General features: G+C 41.7%; 1 protein-coding gene across 2 annotated transcripts; it reads left to right on the top strand.

The window, feature by feature from the left end:
* Positions 1–2,802: 2,802 nt before the first annotated feature.
* LOC109875193 (cytochrome P450 2J2) lies at positions 2,803–12,172 on the top strand. 2 transcript variants are annotated; one of them, XM_020467424.2, is made up of 9 exons: positions 2,803–3,205; positions 7,741–7,903; positions 8,004–8,153; positions 8,335–8,495; positions 8,842–9,030; positions 9,796–9,937; positions 11,154–11,338; positions 11,578–11,719; positions 11,925–12,172. In XM_020467424.2, the coding sequence occupies exons 1-9, from the start codon at positions 3,029–3,031 to the stop codon at positions 12,101–12,103; spliced, it is 1,488 nt and encodes a 495-aa protein (XP_020323013.1). In that variant the 5' UTR covers positions 2,803–3,028; the 3' UTR covers positions 12,104–12,172. The 2 variants fall into 2 exon arrangements, with proteins under 2 accessions (XP_020323013.1, XP_020323014.1); XM_020467425.2 differs by having other exon boundaries at positions 2,824–3,205; positions 9,799–9,937.
* The last annotated feature ends 4,811 nt before the right edge of the window (positions 12,173–16,983 follow it).

Below are 16,983 nucleotides of genomic sequence, written 5' to 3'. Positions count from 1 at the left end.
TCAACTTTATAACCAGGGTGTTATCTGTCTGTCCTGTCAGCTGTCAATCATTCTCGCTCCATGCCATGACAGGAGCATTGACCTATAGCTTTATACTTGGATAAAGTGAGTGGAGAGGGTAAAGGGGCGAGAGTAGAGATAGCATATAAATGTACAGTGTATCTCTACATGGTGTGATTCTATACTGCTGATGTCCTCTCCAATACCTCAAGAACTTGAGCTCATCATCAGGTGCTGTTTTGGAATGGCCCCAGCAACCATTCATTTCACTGGGTGTTTATTCAATGGCCAACAAATAGCCTGTTAAATTTAACAAGGGTTGAAAAGACTGTGTGAGTACATCTGACATATTAACAATCAATCAATCAATCAAATGTATTTATAAAGCCCTTTTTACATCAGCAGATGTCACAAAGTGCTATACAGAAACCCAGCCTAAAACCCCAAACAGCAGGCAATGCAGATGTAGAACCATGTTGGCTAGGTAAAACTCCCTGGAAAGGCAGGAACATAAGAAGAAAGGAACGAAAGTCCTCTTCTGGCTGTGCCGGGTGGATATTATAAGAGTACATGGCCATTTAAGCCCAGATTGTTCTTCAAGATGTTCAAACGTTCATAGATTACTAGCAAGGTCAAATAATCATCTGTGGTTGTAGAGGGTGCAACAGGAGTAAATGCCAGTTGGCTTTTCATAGCCAAGCATTCAGAGGTCGAAACAGCAGGTGCGGTAGAGAGAGAGTCAAAAACATCAGGTCCGGGACAAGTTAACACGTCCTGTGAACAGGTCAGGGTTCCCTAGCCGCCAGCAGAACAGTTGAAACTGGAGCAGCAGCACGACTCGGACTGTGGACAGCCAAGAGTCATCGGGTCAGGTAGTCCTGAGGCAATATACTAGGGCTCAGGTCCTCCGGGAGGGAGAGAGGGAGAACGAGAGAATTAGAGGGAGTATATTTAAATGCACACAGGACACCAGATAAAACAGGAGAATTACACCAGATATAACAGTCTGACCCCCAGGGACATAGACTATTGCAGCATAGATACTAGAGACTGAGACAGGGGTGGGTCGGGGGACACTGTGGCCCTGTCTGACAATACCTCCGGACAGGGCCAACCAGGCAGGATATAACCCCAGCCACTTTGCCAAAGCACAGCTTTTGATGATCCTTGGTTGGGGTCGAAGCAGATTATTTGTTGTGATTGCAAATGTAATAAAATGGTGGTCCGTTAGTCTAGGATTATAAGGAAAAACATTTAGATCCACAATATTTATTCCATGGGACAAACTAGATCCAGGGTATGACTGTGGCAGTGAATAGGTCTGGAGACATGTTGGACAAAACCCACTGATGGCTCCAAAAGCCTTTTGGAGTGTGTCTGAGGACTTTTCCATGTGAATATTAAAGTCACCAAAAATGTGAATATTATCTGCCATGACTACAAGGTCCGATAGGAATTCCAGGAACTCAGTGAGGAAAGCTGTATACGGACCAGGAGGCATGTAAACAGTAGCTATAAAAAGTGATTGAGTAGGCTGCATAGAGTTCATGACTAGAAGCTCAAAAGACAAAAACACAGTGATTTTTAAAAGTCTTATTTCAATTTGCTGTCAGAAATGTTAAGCAAAAACAAAACAGAGAGACTTAAGAGGGGGAACTACACAACCACTAAATCTGGCAAAAGGGAACCCAAAGTCACTGTAATTTGGGAGAGTGTGGTTAACCGCTTTAAATAATGGATGGTTTTCAAGCCTTAGGCCGTATGCAAACCTTAGGTCATATGCAAACAAGGCAAGCCTAGGTCACAGTTTTTATATGCTGAAATATAACTAAGGCACAGATTCCTTCCTCTCTCTCTCTCGCTCTCTCTCTCTCTCTCATACATTCACCTAGTGCACACACTCGTTTGTACACATGCCACCTAAATATTTTCTTAACTCTTCTTGAACTGCGCTGTTGAGTTAAGGGCTTGTAAGTAAGCATTTCACTGTAAAGTCCACAATTGTTGTATTCGGCATGTGACAAATAAAGTTTGATTTGACCTCCTGGTTCAGAGCTCTAAATTCAACAGAGGTAGTCACCATCATTCTAGAGATAGAGTGCCACCAAGTGGTAGGATTTGAATATGCATAGGTAGGTGCCTCTTCAACAGAACTTTGTGAAATTGCCCATAAAACTCCATGGGCCCAAAACTTGAAAATCTTCCAACTTATAGAGGAACCAGACAAGTACAGAATGTATACTATTGTATGTTTTTCTGTAGTGCACCCATTGAAAGAAATCAAAAATAATCTTTGCTAATTGAACTTTTCCCACTTCCTCTTTTCCTCCTTACTTTCCCTCCTTTTTCTGCCATTCCTGTTTCGATGTTGCTGGCTGTTCCCGTTTCAGTGTTGCTGGCTGTTCCCGTTTCAGTGTTGCTGGCTGTTCCCGTTTCAGTGTTGCTGGCTGTTCCCGTTTCAGTGTTGCTGGCTGTTCCCGTTTCAGTGTTGCTGGCTGTTCCTGTTTCAGTGTTGCTGGCTGTTCCCGTTTCAGTGTTGCTGGCTGTTCCCGTTTCAGTGTTGCTGGCTGTTCCTGTTTCAGTGTTGCTGGCTGTTCCCGTTTCAGTGTTGCTGGCTGTTCCCGTTTCAGTGTTGCTGGCTGTTTGTTCTGCAGCTCTTACATAAGGGTTTGAACTCCTGAATAGTTGGCAACAAACTACTGAGGAAAAGGACAGAGACAGAATAAATAAAATAGAGGGAGAAATAGAGAAAAAATAAAGAGGGGGAGGAGAGTAGCACAAGCAAATATTTAATTACGGAGAGAGAGAGAGAGAGAGAGAGAGAGAGAGAGAGAGAGAGAGAGAGAGGAGAGAAAGAGAAACATCAAATATCATAAATTTGTAACTTAATTTCGGATTTGATATGAAAAGCAAAAAAAACTCTGGCTTGAGAGAATTTAAACCGGAGGTGAACTTTGGACGGAGCATGCTGCCAGTGTCCAACAGCCTCCTAGTGTCTGTCGCAGTCCTGCTGTAGCTGCCTCCTACCATGCTACTATCTCTGGATTGTCTGGACCTGAAGATCTGCCTGCTTGTGATCTTTCTGTTCCTACTGCTGGTGGACTTCCTGAAGCACAGAAACCCACCTGAGTTCCCTCCTGGACCATGGCCTCTACCTTTCCTGGGAAATATCTTCATTGGGTTTGGCTACCAGGACATGGACAAGGTAACACTTAGCTACTATTTTAGAAAGACATATACCTTAGGCTATACAGTAATGACATATACAGTACCAGTCAAAAGTTTGGACACATCTACTCATTCCAGGGTGTTTCTTTCTTTTGACTATTTTCTACATTGTAGAATAGTCCAGTCCTCTTCTGGCAGTGCCAGGTGGAGATTATAACAGAAAATGGCCAAGATGTTCAAATGTTCATAGGTGACCAGCAGGGTCAAATAATAATAGTCACACTGGTTGTAGAGGGTGCAACAGGTCAGCAAATGTCAGTTGGCTTTTCATAGCCGATCATTCAGAGTATCTCTACCGCTCCTGCTGTCTCTAGAGATTTGAAAACAACAGGTCTGGGACAGGTAGCACGTCCGGTGAACAGGTCAGGGTTCCATAGCCACAGGCAAAACAGTTGAAACTGGAGCAGCAGCACGGCCAAGTGGACTGGGGACAGCAAGGAGTCATCAGGCCAGGTAGTCCTGAGGCCTGGTCCTAGAGCTCAGGTCCTCCGAGAGAGAGAAAGAAAGAGGGAAAAAGAGAGAGAGAGAATTAGAGAGCATACTTAAATTCCCACATGGCACCGGATAAGACAGGATAAATACTCCAGATATAACAGACTGACCCTAGCCCCCCGACACAACTACTGCAGCATAAATACTGGAGGCTGAGACAGGAGGGGTCAGGAGACTCTGTGGCCCGTCCGACTATACCCCCAGACAGGGCCAAACAGGCAGGATATAACCCCAGCCACTTTGCCAAAGCACAGCCCCCACATCACTAGAGGGATATCTTCAACCATCAATTTACCATCCTGAGACAAGGCCAAGTATAGCCCACGAAGATCTCCCCCACGGCACAACCCAAGGGGGGCGCCAACCCGGACAAGAAGATCACGTCAGTGACTCAACCCACTCAAGTGACACACCCCTCCTAGGGACGGCATGGAAGAGCACCAGTAAGCCAGTGACTCAGCCCTTGTAATAGGGTTAGAGGCAGAGAATCCCAGTGGAGAGAGGGGAACTGGCCATGCAGGGACAGCAAGGGCGGTTCGTTGCTCCAGCGCCTTTCCATTCACCTTCAGACTCCTGGGCCAGACTACACTCAATCATAGGACCTAATAGTGAAGACATCAACACTATGAAATAACACATGTAATCATGTAGTAACCAAAAAAGTGTTAAACAAATCAAAATATATTTTATACAGTTGAAGTCAGAAGTTTACAAACACCTTAGCCAAATAAACTCAGCAAAAAAAGAAATGTCCTCTCACTGTCAATTGTGTTTATTTTCAGCAAACTTAACATGTGTAAATATTTGTATTAACATAACAAGATTCAACAACTGAGACATAAACTGAACAAGTTCCACAGACATGTGCCTAACAGAAATTGAATAATGTGTCCCTGAACAAAGGGGGGGTCAAAATCAAAAGTAACAGTCAGCATCTGGTGTGGCCACCAGCTGCATTAAGTACTGCAGTGAATCTCCTCCTCATGGACTGCACCAGATTTGCCAGTGTTTGCTGTGAGATGTTACCCCACTCTTCCACCTAGGCACCTGCAAGTTTCTGAACATTTCTGGAGGGAATGGCCCTAGCCCTCATCCTCCGATCCAACAGGTCCCAGACGTGCTCAATGGGATTGAGATCCAGGCTCTTTGCCGGCTATGGCAGAACACTGACATTCCTGTCTTGCAGGAAATCACGCAAAGAACGAGCAGTATGGCAGGTGGCATTGTCATGCTGGAGGGTCATGTCAGGATGAGCCTGCAGGAAGGGTACCACATGTGGGAGGAGGATGTCTTCCCTGTAACGCACAGCGTAGAGATTGCCTGCAATGACAACAAGTTCAGTTCGATGATGCTGTGACACACCGCCCCAGACCATGACGGACCCTCCACCTCCAAATCGATCCCGCTACAGAGTACAGACCTCAGTGTAATGCTCATTCCTTCAACTATAAACGTGAATCCGACCATCACCCGGATGTATGAATGTACCGATCCTCTGCAGGTGTTGTTACAAGTGGTCTGCCACTGCGAGGACGACCAGCTGTCCGTCCTGTCTCCCTGTAGTGCTGAATTTTGGCCCATTCCTCCTGACAGTGCTGGTGTAACTGAGTCAGGTTTGTAGGCCTCCTTGCTCTCACACGCTTTTTCAGTTCTGCCCACAAATTTTCTATAGGATTGAAGTCAGGGCTTTGTGATGGCCACTCCAATACCGTGACTTTGTTGTCCTTAAGCCATTTTGCCACAACTTTGGAAGTATGCTTGGGGTCATTGTCTGTTTGGAAGACCCATTTGCAACCAAGCTTTAACTTCCTGACTGATGTCTTGAGATGTTGTTTCAATATATCCACATAATATTCCACCTCATGATGCCATCTATTTTGTGAAGTGCACCAGTCCCTCCTGCAGCAAAACCCCCGCACAACATGTTGCTGCCACCCCTGTACTTCACGGTTAGGATGGTGTTCTTCGGCTCGCAAGCCTCCCCCTTTTTCCTCTAAACATAACTATGGTCATTATGGCCAAACAGTTCTATTTTTGTTTCATCAGACCAGAGGACATTTCTCCAAAAAGTATGATCTTTGTCCACATGTGCAGTTGCAAACAGTAGTCTGGATTTTTATGGAGCAGTGGCTTCTTCCTTGCTGAGCAGCCTTTCAGGTAATGTCGATATAGGACTCGTTTTACTGTGGATATAGATACTTTTGTACCTGTTTCCTCCAGCATCTTCAACAAGGTCCTTTGCTGTTATTCTTGGATTGATTTGCACTTTTCAGCACCAAAGTACATTTATCTCTAGGAGACAGAACGCGTCTCCTTCCTGAGCGGTATGACGGCTTCGTGGTCCCATGGTGTTTATACTTGTGTACTATTGTTTGTACAGATGAACGTGGTGCCTTCAGGCATTTGGAAATTGCTCCCAAAGATGAACCAGACTTGTGGAGGTCTACAATTGCCTTTCTGATGTCTTAGCTGATTTCTTTAGATTTTCCCATGATGTCAAGCAAAGAGGCATTGTGTTTGAAGGTAGGCCTTGAAATACATCCACAGGTACGCCTCCAATTGACTCAAATGATGTCAATTAGCCTATCAGAAGCTTCAAAAGCCATGACATAATTTTCTGGAATTTCCCAAGCTGTTTAAAGGCACAGTCAACTTAGTGTATGTAAACTTCTGACCCACTGGAATTGTGATACAGTGAATTATAAGTAAAATAATCTGTCTGTAAACAATTGTTGAAAAATGACTTGTGTCATGTACAAAGTAGATGTCCTAACCAACTTGCCAAAACTATAGTTTTTTAACAAGAAATGTGTGTAGTGGTTGAGAAACAAGTTTTAATGACTCCAAAATAAGTGTATGTAAATGTCACGACTTCCACCGAGGTCGGTCCCTCTCCTTGTACGGGCGTCGTTCGGCGGTCGATGTCACCGGTCTCCTAGCCATCGCTGATCCAGCTTTCATTTTCCATTGGTTTTGTCTTTATTTTCTACACACCTTGTTTTCATTATCCCATTACATGTTCATGTATTCAACCCTCTGTTTCCCCCATGTTTGTTGTGCGTGATTATTTCTATGTTCAGTTTGGTTATGATGGCTGTTTTTTTGACGGGTGCTGTGTTCACCCAGGCGTAATATTTACAGTTGGTTATTGGTCAAGTGTATTTCTTTACCTTGTGCCTTTATTTTTTAAGTAAAGTACGTTGCTCACTCATTTTGCTCTCTTGCGCCTGACTTCATGCACCAGCTACACACACCTTCTGACAGTAAAACTTCAGACTTCAACTGTATTTGAAATTCTTCAAAGTAGCCATCCTTTGCCTTGATGACAGCTTTGCACACTCTTGGCATTCTCTCAACCAGGTTCATGAGGTAGTCACCTGGAATGCATTAACATTCAATTAACAGGTGTGCCTTGTTAAAAGTTAATTTGTGGAATTGATTTTGTTCTTAATGCGTTTGAGCCAATCAGTTGTGTTGTGACAAGGTAGGAGTGGTGTACAGAAAAAAGCCCTATTTGGTAAAAGACCAAGTCCATATTATGGCAAGAACAGCTCAAATAAGCAAAGAGAAACGACAGTCTATCATTACTTTAAGACATGAAGGTCAGTCAATCAGTCAGTCAGTCATTACCAGAACTTCAAGCGCAGTCTTAAAAACCATCAAGCGATATGATGAAACTGACTCTCATGACGACCGCCACGGGAAAGGAAGACCCAGAGTTACCTCTGCTGCAGAGGATAAGTTCAGCCTCAGAAATTGCAGCCCAAATGGAAGTAACAGACACATCTCAACATCAACTGTTCAGAGGAGACTGCGTGAATCAGGCCTTCATGGTCGAATTGCTGCAAAGAAACCACCACTAATCTGTCCTTTGGTCTAATTTGAGATTTTTGTGTCCAAATTTTTGACTGGTACTCTACATACAGCATCAAATAATTCAAGGCCGATCAATTTATGCAAATAATGTTTTGTTGCTTGTTACAAAGATCTTTCTTTAAGTTTTTCTACGATTGTTTTTAGGTTGCTGAACAGTTCGGCAATATTTTCAGCCTTCGCTGGGGTGCGGAGAAGGTGGTGTTTGTGTCTGGGTACAAGATGGTGAAGGATGTTTTGATGACTCAGGGAGATAACTTTTTAGACCGACCTGCATCTCCTCTCTTTAGTGATGTTTTCAAAGACTGTGGTAAAATCTGCTATTTACATTTTCGTATATAATTTCACTCACCATTGTTACTGTTTAATTACAATTATTTTCAAGTAACTATGAAACTCTATTTCAAAAGGAATCTCTGTAAGTAATGGATATAGATGGAGGAGACAGCGGCAGTTCTCGGTGGCCCACCTAAAACACGTTGGTGAGGGGAAGAGAACCCTGGAGCTTCATGTGCAGCAGGAGTGTAACTTTCTGTGTCAGGCCTTCCAACAGGAAATGGGTGAGCTGCTGTAAACAAACCATTCAAATAAGATTTCTGGTTTTGACTTTAGAATACAAATTAAGAGTCTTCAGTGCATTTTCCTTATTCTAGTAACTGTACATTGTGCATTTCAAGTTCTATGTAATACAAAGGTAACATTGTGTCTACTTAAGAACAGTACTTAAATGTAACCCAACAGGAGGGCCCTTCAACCCCCAACTCATAATTAACAGTGCTGCTGCAAACGGCATTGGATTCTTGGTGTTTGGAAAGCGATTTGACTACAACGCTACAGACTTCCAGAACCGTCTGCGAATGAGCCAGGAGTCCATGCTATTGATAGGCAACCCTCTGGTTCAGGTGGGTTCCCCTGTGCTGATGAGATGACGCAACAATGCTATAGGAGGAGGATGGGCTCATTGTAATGCCTGGAATGGAATAAATGGAATAGTACCAAACACATCAAACACATGGAAACAACTTGTTTGACTCCGCTCCATTGATTCCATTCCAACCATTACAATGAGCCAGTCCTCCTATTGTTTCTCCCACCAGCCTCCTCTGCTATATGCAGCCCAGTAAAGTGATACACGTATTAGTTGTGTTCACCATACACCATACCTTCTCATTAGCCCCTAGTATACATCTCACATTTTCTTTGAAGCACAACTTCAGGATATATAATTATGTCCCCTTTTTCTCTTAGCTGTATGATGTATTTCCATGGCTGTTCAAGCGTTTGCCTGGGCTGCGTTCTGGTCCCCATGTGACAATTCTTTCCAACTATGCAAAGATTGTGTCATTCCTGAGAAAAGAAATAGAGAACCATAAGAAGGACTGGGATCCCTTTGATCACCGGGACTACATTGACTCCTACATCGGAGAAATAGACAAGGTGATGCTTGTATATCAGTTTGTTTGTCTGTGTATGTACAGTATATTGTATATCAGTTTGTTTGTCTGTGTATGTACAGTATATTGTATATCAGTTTGTTTGTCTGTGTATGTACAGTATATTGTATATCAGTTTGTTTGTCTGTGTATGTACAGTATATTGTATATCAGTTTGTTTGTCTGTGTATGTACAGTATATTGTATATCAGTTTGTTTGTCTGTGTATGTGCAGTATATTGTATATCAGTTTGTTTGTCTGTGTATGTACAGTATATTGTATATCAGTTTGTTTGTCTGTGTATGTACAGTATATTGTATATCAGTTTGTTTGTCTGTGTATGTACAGTATATTGTATATCAGTTTGTTTGTCTGTGTATGTACAGTATATTGTATATCAGTTTGTTTGTCTGTGTATGTACAGTATATTGTATATCAGTTTGTTTGTCTGTGTATGTGCAGTATATTGTATATCAGTTTGTTTGTCTGTGTATGTACAGTATATTGTATATCAGTTTGTTTGTCTGTGTATGTACAGTATATTGTATATCAGTTTGTTTGTCTGTGTATGTACAGTATATTGTCACTTTTATTGCCTGTGCAACATGTTCAGTCATGAAATTAACTTAAATATTGACTTGCCATCTTTAATGGTCTCAACAGTCATAAAAGCTTTTGACTACTGCCATGGGCCTTTTAGGTACAACATCTGAGACAGTTGCTAGTAATGTTTCATCCTGACCTTGTATTTGATAATACCTCCTTCAGAAGAAGAGGGACATCGAGGCTGGGTTCCACTCAGAGAACTTGGTGTACTGCAGTCTGGACTTGTTTGAGGCTGGAACAGAGACCATGACCAACACTTTACGTTGGGCTCTGCTCTACATGGTGAAGTACCCTGATGTTCAGGGTAGGTATAGTGCTCTATAGACTAGAGTCATACAGTGTGCTCCAAAAGTTGAGATAATGACAATTTTTTGTTGTTGTTTTGGCTCTGAACTCCAGCACTTTGGATTTGAAACGATACAATTGCTATGAGGTTAAAGTGCAGACTGTCAGCTTTCATTTTATGGTATTTTCATCCATATCGGGTTAACGGTTTAGAAAATACAACACTGTTCATACATAGTCCCCCCATTTTAGAGGACCAAAAGTATTGGGAGAAATTCACTTATGTGTATTAAAATAGTAAAAAGTAAAGTATTTGGTCCCATATTCATAGCATGCAATAACTACATCAAGCTTGTGACTCTACAAATGTGTTTGATGCATTTGCTGTTTGTTTTGGTTGTGTTTCAGATTATTATTTTGCCCAATAGAAATGATTGGTCAATTAATTTCTATTTCTAATAATGATGAGAAAGTTAGACTAACAAATATCATACCCCCAAGACATGTTAACCTCTCACCATTGCAATAACAGGGGAGGCTAGCATGTGTGTGTGTGGGGGGGGATATGATATTTGTGGGTCTGTAACTTTCTCACTCATCATTATTCACGATTCATTGAGGATTATCTGTAATCATGGTAGCATCCACATTAATGTAGACGTGTTGAGAAACATTCTATTATTATTTACAATAAAAGTGACTCCAAAATGACATAATACATTATTTACCATTCATTTCTATTGGGCACAAAATAATCTGAAACACAAACAAAATAAACAGCAAATGCATCCAACAAATTTGTAGAGTCACAATCTTGATGTAGTCATTGCATGCTATGAATATGAGACTAAATACTTTACTTCTTACTACTTTAATACACAAGTGAATTTCTCCTAATACTTTTGGTCCCCTAAACTGGGGGGACTATGTGCAAAAAGTGTTGTAATTTTCAAACTGTTCACCCGATATGGATAAAAATACCCTCAAATTAAAGCTGACAGTCTGAGCTATAACCTCATTGTATCAAATCCAATACAGAATTGAATAATTATCTCTGTCCCAATACTTTTAGAGTTCACTGTATACAGTATATCCAATTCTTAAATCTATGCTATACACCAACCAACCTACAAACAGCCTCTGAATAACTAAGCAGCTACAGCCAACCAACAAACAACCAGTTTCTGACCAAACAGCACAGAAACACAGAACAGAATCCCTCTTCATCTTCCCAGAGAATGTCCAGGAGGAGATCAAAAGTGTGATTGGCCAGTCTCGCCAGCCCTGCCTTGCTGATAGGGTGAGCATGCCCTACACAGACGCTGTGATCCACGAGACACAGAGAATGGCCAACATACTGCCTCTCAATATCAGGATGTCAAGCAAAGATGCTACCATGGGGGGATATTTCATACCCAAGGTGAGACAGACTGTACAGTTTCACCGCAATTCATTTCTCTGGGGGGAAGTTAGAAGATATGCTCATTTGTCCTGAACTTCCATACTTTCTTTAGTGCTGTTTTAATGCGAGAGCTCTGGTGAATGTTCAGTTACATTATGGAAAATACCATCCCACGGAAGTGATGTTTACATTTTGTTTGAAGTTCTATGGTTTTAAAAGGTTATTTCAAGCATGCTTTCTCATCATCCCCTCCATAGGGCACTAAAGTGATAGTCAACCTCTCCTCAGTGTTACGTGACCAGACAGAATGGGAGACAGCAGACCACTTCAACCCACAACATTTCCTAGATGTGCATGGTCACTTCCGGAAAAGGGAGGCTTTTTTCCCATTTTCTGCAGGTCGGTCCCTAGATTCAATTTCATCCGCTCTTGCCCTAAATTCCACCCACATACAATGTAGCTCAACAAACTCTATTCTAGCTTTCACATAATGGAAAAAAACTGTCTGCCTACAAAGCCTGTGTTATGTGACACAGTAACAGTAATAATAACTCTGTCCCTGTACCCTGCGTATCCCCATTTCTCTCCCTCTCTCTGCGCCTAGGAAAGAGGGCTTGTCTGGGGCAGTCGCTGGCCCGCATGGAGCTCTTCCTCTTTTTCACCTCCCTCCTCCAGAGGTTCACCATCTCTACATCCCCTGGAGAGGAACCACCAAGCCTGGAGCCCCAGGGAGTGGCCATCCAGTCCCCTAAACCCTTCACTATCTGTGCATCCACATGGTGATGGTTCACCACCATTATAGTTCCGTTTTGGAAAAGAGGAATACATTTTATTGTCCATTTTCCTACAGTCCATATGGAAATCTGTCTTTTTGCTTTTAACCCTACCCCTCCCAAGTCAAACACACCCTCAAGGGGTTAGAAGCACAGGGTCAGCCATGGTGCAGCGCCACTGGAGAAGATTCAGGTCAAGGGCACAACGGCAGATTGTATGATACACTGAATTACTGAGCACTGTCTGCATGCTTAACATAATGCATACACAGTATGATATTTACAGTGTCCGCCCTTTCGTAAAGGTCCAATGCAGCCATTTTTATCTCAATATCAAATAATTTCTGGGTAACAATTAAGTACCTTACTGTGATTGTTTTCAATTAAAATGGTCAAAAATAAACAAAAATAGCTCCTTAGCAAATAGCAATTTCTCAAGCAAGAATTTAGCTGTTATTGGCAGAGAGGTTTGGAACTCTTTCTTATTAGTCTATTAACTAATTTACTGAATGGTGATGTCACCATGGAAAGCCAAAACTCTCCCACCAAAACAGGCTGAAATTTCAGGCGGTCTTTTCAAACAGCTCTCACACTAAAAGGGCATTATCATAATTTTCACAATATCATCCCAACCTATATATACACTGCTCAAAAAAATAAAGGGAACACTTAAACAACACAATGTAACTCCAAGTCAATCACACTTCTGTGAAATCAAACTGTCCACTTAGGAAGCAACATTGATTGACAATAAATTTCACATGCTGTTGTGCAAATGGAATAGACAACAGGTGGAAATGATAGGCAATTAGCAAGACAACCCCAATAAAGGAGTGGTTCTGCAGGTGATAACCACAGGCCACTTACTTCTCAGTTCCTATGCTTCCTGGCTGATGTTTTGGTCACCTCCTAATGCAAGATAATGCTAGACCTCATGTGGCTGGAGTGTGTAAGCAGTTCCTGCAAGAGGAAGGCATTGATGCTATGGACTGGCCCGCCCATTCCCCAGACCTGAATCCAATTGAGCACATCTGGGACATCGTGACTCGCTCCATCCACCAACGCCACGTTGCACCACAGACTGTCCAGGAGTTGGCGGATGCTTTAGTCCAGGTCTGGGAGGAGATCCCTAAGGAGACCATCCGCCACCTCATCAGGAGCATGCCCAGGCATTGTAGGGAGGTCATTCAGGCACGTGGAGGCCACACACACTACTGAGCCTCATTTTGACTTGTTTTAAGGACATTACAACAAAGTTGGATCAACCTGTAGTGTGGTTTTCCACTTTAATTTTGAGTGTGACTCCAAATCCAGACCTCCATGGGTTGATAAATTTGATTTCCATTGATAATTTTTGTGTGATTTTGTTGTCAGCACATTCAACCATGTAAAGAAAAAAGTATTTAATAAGAATATTTCATTCATTCAGATCTAGGATGTGTTATTTTAGAGTTCCCTTTATTTTTTTGAGCAGTGTATATAAACACATGGAAATCACATTATTGACTGCACTGGGCCTTTAATAGTTTAATTCAGGAGCGCACATTTCACTGGGAACAGCTTCAATGTGCCCATATTCTGAAATTACATTTTTGTCCCCCCAGTTTTATCATTGGAATGTGATACAAAACGAGGCAACGGTGTGTTTTAGGACCATGCGGATGCCTCCGAGCGGTCGGATAGACTTTTTGGAGTGTTTATCTGACTGGATAGAAAATAATAATAATAATAATTTAAAATTTTAAAATAATTTAAAACCAAAGTTGCGCCCCTGGTTTAAGTAATTTGTACTTTGAACGTAACCCTTCTAGCATTTTGAAAAGATCTAGTCTTACAGCATTGTTTGATTAAAGTCACAATTCTGTACAACAGAACAAATGTATGTTTTATTTACCTTTCATGCTAGTTCATCTCATGTGATCACTTCAGCTATTCAGACGGCACCAGAATGGGGCTCCACAAATACAGGTGCTCTGGACTTTGGCCATCACTGAACAATCCCATGTGATTATTTTGTATGGCTCTTTATAGGTTTCTCTCCCTCCAATCAGTTTGATAGTGGAGTTTTGAATCCACCGATCCCAGCAGTCATTGAGGAATCTGTAAGTGGGAAAGAGGCTCACTCGAGGGACAGTTTATTATTTTTAAAAAGCATAACCTCGCGGTTTACATTTTTTCCCCCAAGGATTTTACTTTAACCTTGATCTTCCTTCTGTTTTTAAGCCGCCCTCACCATGTTACTCCAGTCTGTGTTGGAGGGACTGGGCATTAAGGGTATACTGGTGTTCCTCAACATCTTCTTTCTGGTCACTGACTACCTAAAGAACAGGAAGCCCGCCAACTTTCCTCCAGGACCCCGATCTATGCCTCTTGTGGGCAATTTATTTGAAATGGATGCTAAACTCCCTCACATGTATCTACACAAGGTGAGAAGGTGTTTACCCTTTCAAGAGCTTTTTATTAGTTAAAAAAATAAAATGAGAGATACTGTGAACACAATGACTAGGTGAGGAAAGTGTATTTCAATCGAGGACAGGCTAACTGAATAAACAACAGAGACAAAAGGCAAGTATAAACATTTATTCAAATAGTTTGGGGAAGGGCCTCATCTCTGGGGGATTATCCTGAGAGCCAGATGCAGATGGCAGGTCGCCCTATGCGGGGAAGCTGGCATCGAAACTCAGAATACCTTACTGATAGAAACAACATAAAGTGTCTTAATAGGGTGTTGGGCCACCACAAGCCTCCAGAACAGCTCCAATGTGCCTTGGCATAGATTCTACAAGTGTCTGGAACTCTATTGGAGGGATGCGTCACTATTCTTCCACGAGAAATTCCATCATTTGTTGTTGTTGAGGGTGGTGGAAAACGCTGTCTCAGGCACCGCTCCAGAATCTCCCATAAGTGTTCAATGGGGTTGAGATCTGGTGACTGAGACACACACACACTTTAAAACCACTATGCTCCTTTCAGACCCCTCTTTCAAAGTCACTGAGATATCTTCTTCTAGTCATGAGGGCCAAAATAATGGGCAACTGGGCTTTTTTTATACTTAAAAAAAATAATTTATACAGGCTTTTCTCATTGAGATACAATCTCTTTTCCAAGATAGACCTGGTCCAATAGCAGCAGGGGGAACAATGCTTCAGACAAAACAACTTACATACACTAACACAACATTAAACAAAACTATAAACACACATACAGTACAACAAAACATTTAACGTTAAAAACACGAAAGTCTTGACTAAAAACAGCTGGCCCAAAAACAATTGCACTCTTCTATGATATATACATCGATCAAGTGTTTAAACTCCACCAACGAAACTAGATCATCAAATTCGATAACGTTCAGGAGAGAATTCCAGGACCACGGAGCTAAGTTACTAAAACTATTTCTACCATGACCTGTTCTAATTTTTGGTACTGTTAGAAGCAAATAAGAGTGGAACCGTAATTGATATTTATTTACCACCTGACTAAAAAAGAACAGAGATAAAATGGCATTTTTACCCAATATGGCCTTAAAAATCAGTGTATACCAGTGTTTAAGCCTACGCATGGTCAATGACGACCAGCCAACAGCGCTGTAGAGATCACAATGATGCGTTAGACACTTTTGATTTGTAATGAACCTGGGGCTGCATGATACACTGAATCAAGTGCACTCAGGGTAGTGGTTGAGGCCTGCATATATATATATAACATCAGTAAAATCTAAAACCGCCAGTAATGTCCATCGTACCAGCTCCTTCCTGGCCTCAAAAGAAAAACAAGCCTTATGCCGGTAATAAAAACCTATTTTCAGCTTGAGCTTCCTTATCAAGTTCTCTACATGCACAGTGAAGTTCAGCATATCATCAACCCACACACCCAAATATTTGTACACTTTAACTCGCTCTATAGTATGTCCAGCCAATGTAGCAATGACATGATTAGTAACATGCCTGGCATTTGTTTTACCTGAATTTAGAACCAGCTTTAAAATAATACAGATTCTGTTGTATGATGTTAAATGCTCTTTGGGCATTTTCTAAAGCTAAAGATAAAAACTACTACCACTTGAATAATGAACAGTATCATCTGCATAAAAATGAACATCTGCTGTTTCAATAAGATACCCAATGTTGTTGATATACAAAATGAACAACAGTGGGCCCAAAATGTAACCTTGCGGAACACCTGAGCACACCTCTATGGACTCAGATTTACAACCATCCGCTATTACACATTGTGTACAATTTGATAGGTCATTTATAAACCAATCTAGAGCATGACCAGTAATTCCACAACATTTTAACCTTTGCACTAACATAGCATGGTTGACGGTGTCAAAAGCCTTCGACAAATCAATAAAGACAGACACACAATGTAACTTCTTATCAAGAGCACAGTGGATGTCATTTTAAACCTTCAATGTTCCTGAAACAGTGCTGTGGCCAGACCTAAAACCTGATTGCATTCCATTTAAGATGTTGTTTTCTTGGAAGTAGGCCTTTAGCTGCCTACTACTAAGTACCTTTGACAGTACAGACAATTTTGATATGGGTCGATAGTTGTCAAGTAGCGAAGGATCTCCATCTTTCAGGAGAGGCAGTACAAAAGCAGATTTCCATAACTTGTGGATTTCCTTAACATCAAGCGTGAGGTTAAAAATACATGTTAAGGGGGTCTAATTCATCAGGGCCAGGGGATTTCTTTCCATAAATTTGAAAAAACTTCAGGCCACTCTGAATACTTAATTCGGCAGGGGTAAGAATGTCAGGACCTGGGTTAGACTGCACATTTCCAGACAATAGAAGCAGCAAGATAATAAAGTCTCGATCGAGGGTTACAACATTTGGATTGACAGACAGCACTTGAACGAGAATCCAGAGTCACCAGAGTCTT

The sequence above is a fragment of the Oncorhynchus kisutch genome, linkage group LG30 (assembly GCF_002021735.2).
Source record: "Oncorhynchus kisutch isolate 150728-3 linkage group LG30, Okis_V2, whole genome shotgun sequence".
Lineage (NCBI taxonomy): Eukaryota > Metazoa > Chordata > Actinopteri > Salmoniformes > Salmonidae > Oncorhynchus > Oncorhynchus kisutch.
The sequence above is the reverse complement of the archived record's forward strand: the minus strand, read 5'-3'. Positions and strand labels throughout refer to the sequence as shown.

What these genes read in the sequence shown, in the direction of transcription:
- LOC109875193 (XM_020467424.2), top strand. Translation starts at nt 3,029, where the DNA reads ATGCTACTATCTCTGGATTGTCTGGACCTGAAGATCTGCCTGCTTGTG. An exon ending in GCTACCAGGACATGGACAAG is followed by an intron (nt 3,206 to 7,740) that starts GTAACACTTAGC and finishes GATTGTTTTTAG; the next exon opens with GTTGCTGAACAGTTCGGCAA. An exon ending in TGATGTTTTCAAAGACTGTG is followed by an intron (nt 7,904 to 8,003) that starts GTAAAATCTGCT and finishes CTATTTCAAAAG; the next exon opens with GAATCTCTGTAAGTAATGGA.